This window comes from Leptosomus discolor, chromosome 19 (genome assembly GCF_034619465.1).
Source record: "Leptosomus discolor isolate bLepDis1 chromosome 19, bLepDis1.hap2, whole genome shotgun sequence".
Classification (NCBI taxonomy): Eukaryota; Metazoa; Chordata; class Aves; order Leptosomiformes; family Leptosomidae; genus Leptosomus; species Leptosomus discolor.
This window is the reverse complement of record NC_141409.1, coordinates 4,609,683-4,614,732: the sequence shown is the minus strand read 5'-3', so window position 1 is coordinate 4,614,732 and position 5,050 is coordinate 4,609,683. Positions and strand designations below refer to the sequence as shown.

Here is a 5,050-nt window from a genome sequence, read left to right as displayed (position 1 = left end):
TGAGCGCAGGCAGATCCTTTCTTATGACTTTCACCCATCCTGCTTTCCTCCTTTCCAATCACAATCAAACTCTTGAGGTCCGAGAGGCTTTTCAACGCTATGCTGAGGGCGTGTGGAAATATAGGATGTTCTGTCTGAGGAACAGCATCAATAAGGCTTCTTGCTTAGATCCGCGACCCCTGGTCTGATCAAGTAGGTGCTCACCGAGGTCCTTTTACTGCCAAAAGCCCTAAACGGAACCCAGCAAAAAAGAAAAACTATGTTTCATGTTCTGCTGGTGAGAGAGGGAGAGGAAGAAGCCGCTGAAATATGAAAAACCTGAATACATTCGTGTGTACTTTTGATTAAAGAGCTAGAAAGGGATGCATAGACAACCCCAACACACTTCACACTGCTCCCAGGTAGAGCAGGATGCTGCACGATACAGTATGACCTTGGTAGAAACAAGCAGTGACCAGTACCTGACTACAGGAAGGATAATTACTGCCCAGCGCCTGGCTATCCAACTATTTAGTGAACTGGCAACATTTTGTTTCCTCTAATGGTCACAAGAACATTTGTTCCTGAAGGTTTTCAGAATGATCTGGCAGGTAAAACATCAGACTGGAGCCAAGAGGAGGAGCTCAGTAATGGGTTTTTAACTTACCTGCTGTGACCTTCAGACATTTGCTGTATCTCTGACTCTTTCTTTCATCAATACTTGATAGTCACTCTTCAGAGTCCAGACTCCCGTGCAACACAGTGAGAGCTGCCAGCACTCTCAGAACAAGTTAGCAGGAATAACAAGGCTGACTAGAGACTCTGGAATTAAATAAGTGTTTTTACTTTCAAGTGTCACAGTGCCAGACTTGTAACTCAAGCTAACAGCAGAATATATAGAGGATACTCAACACAGAGAAACTCAAGCACCTGAAAATTATCAGCCACACTTTACAGCCAGAGAATTCTTCTTACAAGGTTCAACCCCTTACAAAGGTTCACAACACACCAAAAAATGCATTTTGGTCAACAAGAATACGGTTACACAGGTCTAACAATTACTGACACAGGCTCTTCAATTTAAACCTGGCCAGCACCCCTCTCCCCTTTCTACTTCGCAGAGGAAAGCCTCTCACTGAATACTATCCAGATAAAAAGGAAGCATTAATGTGCCAACTTGAATATATATTTAATAACTTAGCACAGATTTGAGACATGGCCATTTAAGTTTTGAATAAGCTCTGAATCCGTGTCAAGAGAGAAACTAACAGGACTCCAACCAGGTATTGATGACCTACAACTCAAGTGAAATAATTAACACATTTACAAGAAGAACAGTTAAGCTATGGCTAAGAGCTGTACATTCCACCTGAAGCTCAGACGTTACTACCAGCATTTCCAGTATGCTAACTCCTTCTTCCCCTACTAGCCATTGATGCGGTAATTCACATGGATTTCAGGTTTGATGTCACACACTAGTGACAACAGCTGGGAGAGGACCACCTCGCGGTTCTTCTGGAAGTTCTGCTGGATTACGCTCATCTTCCCCTGGGTCTCTTTCTCAACCTCAGTGGTGCAGCTGCCATGAGATCCAAGTGCCTACAAATAGCAAAGGAAAGAGAAAGCTCACAGACAAGCAGTTTAACAAAGAAAACACTACACCCAGCTCTGCATTTTGTTATTCTGGGCTGCCTCAGTGCATCTCAATCGTGAATCTTTGCTGAGGGAAGAACTGCACTTAAAAATAAAATAAAAACGTACTGTTGGATTCTCTGCTCAGACTTCCCACTAAACTTGCCCAAGTTTGTATTTCATCCACAGCCCATGCCTGTTATCCTCTTCTATTCATCATCTATCAGTTTAGAGCATGAACTTCTAAAGAATGCCTGAAATAAAGGTCCTGTTGTACTGGCAACCAGAACCGGGAACCCCTGGGCACTACTGTACTAGATAGCGTAAGAAAAGTAACACCCTGACTTGATTTAAGCACAGTCTTCACATCACCCCATTGCTTCTACCCTTGGCGAATCTTTATAAAAATCTCTGCCTCCCTAACAGGCCTGTGGGCCATCTGATATTCACAGCAGTGAGTCTCTCACAGCTTACAATGCCCTTCTTGCCCTATAAGCACAGGCAGAGAGAGCAAACTCCCATTTTAAGTGAGGGGAAAAGGCACAGAAGTATGCTGAAGGAGACTAGCACTGTGGGACTCAAAGAGCTTCCCTCTCTGGAGAAGGCTAAATAAAACAAAACCAGCTGACAGGCAGTGAAGTCCACTTTATTAGCCTGGAATTGGCTGGTATCACACGCCTAGTGAACCAAGCAAATAAGTGACTGTAAAAAATTAATCTTGACCTCCTGAAGGCTATTACGCAGGAGAACAGAGGAGGTGGTATTGTGCTAACCAGAAGATGGACAGCGGGGAGGGTTGCCAGGTCTGAAGATTTCAGGACTAACGGGGCATACAGATGGTGGAAATAACCTCAGCTGGTAAAGGGCCTCAGTTCTGCACCTTTTGGGAATACCTCCTCTTGCTCAGAAGGAAAGAAAGACACACCCCTTGGGACACAGAAGGCAACACTGCTAAGCAGAACAGAAGCCTTACAACTGCTTCAGCAAGAGCACAGCATCTACGAGGCAAGCAGTCTCCACCACATTAACATCACGGAAAACAGCTTGTCAAAGGTGGAATAAGCTTGGGGTTTTTTGACACTGCTACATACAGTAGGTTTTGGGAGGCTGCCACCCATCACGGCACCAGCCAGTATGTGATCTTATTAAACTAATTCACTGCCAGTCAATAGTTCTGGCTGTTGAGACGCAATACACCACGTTCTGATTCACTGCCACTGGTTTTTCCATGACACGTGGCTGTGCATCAGAGGAAGGCAGTTAGGGAAGTACCGCTCTGGCAACACGTTCCACCCCGACAGCTGCTCTCAGGGCAAGTAACCCCGAGCACAAGGCTAAGGGACTGAGTGAATTATCTAGAAAACAAACCGCTGCTTCCTTGGCTTTAAACTCCTTCTCCCTCTGCAGGCGGTACTGCTCGATCTCTGCCTGGGCTTCTTCTTTTGCCTGCTTCAGCCTCCGATTCTTTCCTGTTTGCAAAGGACAAACCAAATAAAACGAAGAAGAGAAAGTATTGAGAGCACATTTCCCCAAATCTCTCCAGATACCCCCCACACAACCATCACTATGGCGTTTGCTATTGCAGGAGCTCCTTCTGCAGCAGGCATCAGCAGGGCACCACCCACCCTTGCAGCCCCTCCAGCTTCTCAGAGTTAACTGACCTCAGGAGCACGAGGTCGGCCCGTGTGCCACCAAACCATCGCTAAGCTCACCAGGCACCGAGCTTCCACCAGTGAGAACTGGAGATGTTCTCTGAGCCAGTGCATGCATCAGGCAGCCCACAGGTCTGGCCTTGCTCATGGGATGGTGCAACATCCCTGGGTGATCCCAAAGGGCACAGCAGAAAGAACGTTAACTCTTAGTTTTGTCTCAGGCCAATTGTGCAACTGATAGAAAAACTGCATCAACTTCCCTCTCGGACTTTCCACAACACCCTCCTCTCCAAGGTTATCATTAAACTGAGTACAACAATCTGCTTCTCACAAAACTGTCAGGGGGTAGAACACAACAGAGTGTGGCTTCATTAAAAAAATAAATAAATAAACACTTGAAGCAGGGAAATCTGAAAAGGTGGGGATCTTTGTAACCAGAATTTATCTTGATTAACAGGAAAAGCTCACTTGGCTCCCCAAGAAGTAGCTTTCTCAGCTCTACAAAATGTCTAACCAGCAACATAGAAATACACTGTTTTCATAGAGGAAAAAAAAATTAGAAGTACGAAAGATGCAGATAACGACAAGCATCCCCCAGCTGAGATGAAGGACAGGGTATTGATGGTGGTCTCCTCCTAGGGAGCAGACCCACCGGGCCAGGAGTCACTGGGCTCCTCCGACACCTTCGCAGGCCTCTCCAGCTACTGACCCGAAGGTTCCCCACTGCTGCCAGGGACCATCCAGCTCCGCTCTCCGCACCTACACAGGGGCCAGGCTGCCGGGGGAGCAGCCCAAGGAGCAGCAGCCCCCCCCGCACTCACCCCCAACCCGAGCAGCCCTTTGGCCTCGCTCTCACCGGCGAGGCCCACAGCGCTGCCGGCGCCGCTCCCGGTCCCCGAGCAAGGCGGGCCCCGCACCCCCTTCCCAGGGCACGGCAGGGGTATCCCCGCGGCACACACCGCTCCTCCGCCCCCTGCGCTGCCCAGCGGCCCTCGGCGGCAGCACGGCCGGCCGGGCCACCGGCCTTCTCCCGCTGACTGGGCTCCCGCACCCCGCGGCGGGGCCGGGCCGGGCCGGGCCGGGCCGGGCCATACTCACGCTTGCGGGCCTCGGCCACCTTCTCGGCGGCGCGTTTCTCGGCCTGCAGCAGCTGCTGGATGCCCTGCGACTGGCTCGCCATGGCGGCGCCTTCCCCCCCCCGTGCCCTTCGCCGCCGCCAACGTCACCGCGTCAGGCCCGGCCCCGCCTCCACACGGCAAATCCCCACCCTGGCCACGCCCCCTCCGGCACCGGCTGCGCGCGCGGGCCGGTGGCGGTTGGCGCGTACGGGGTTTCCCGGGCAGCGTGAGGGGCCCCGGGGCGCCGCCCGCCCGCCCGCCCGCCCTCCTTCCCTCACGGCGGGTTCCCAGCGCTTAGTTCGTCCCCGGCCAGAAAATGGGTTGAAAATTTGGAGGGAGCCTCCCTTGGCCACCTTCGGGAAGGCATCGGATGGAATTTGGTTTGGTTTCCTTCGTGGTTTTCACTCGCTGGCCGGGCAGCCAAGCCGGGGCGCCCGTTGCCGTGAGCGGCAGCCTCAGGGGCGGCTCGGGTCCCTCTGGGCAGTAGCACTCGGCTGCACAGGACGGGAGGTCTCGCCCCCGAGCACGGAGCCGCCGAGACACGGGGGATTTACAGTCACAGACTGGTTTGGGTTGGAAGGGGCCTTAAAGATCATCTATTTCCCACCCCTCTGCCACAGGCCTTCCACCAGACCAGGTTGCTCCCAGCCCCATCCAGCCTGGCCTTGA

General features: G+C 51.6%; 1 protein-coding gene across 1 annotated transcript; it reads right to left on the bottom strand.

Moving 5' to 3' along the window:
- Positions 1 to 802: 802 nt before the first annotated feature.
- Positions 803 to 4,466, bottom strand: ATP6V1G1 (ATPase H+ transporting V1 subunit G1). The gene is made up of 3 exons (XM_086475594.1): positions 4,362 to 4,466; positions 2,980 to 3,080; positions 803 to 1,578 (listed from the first exon to the last, which is right to left on the bottom strand). The coding sequence occupies exons 1-3, from the start codon at positions 4,441 to 4,443 to the stop codon at positions 1,405 to 1,407; spliced, it is 357 nt and encodes a 118-aa protein (XP_086331720.1). The 5' UTR covers positions 4,444 to 4,466; the 3' UTR covers positions 803 to 1,404.
- Positions 4,467 to 5,050: the final 584 nt, after the last annotated feature.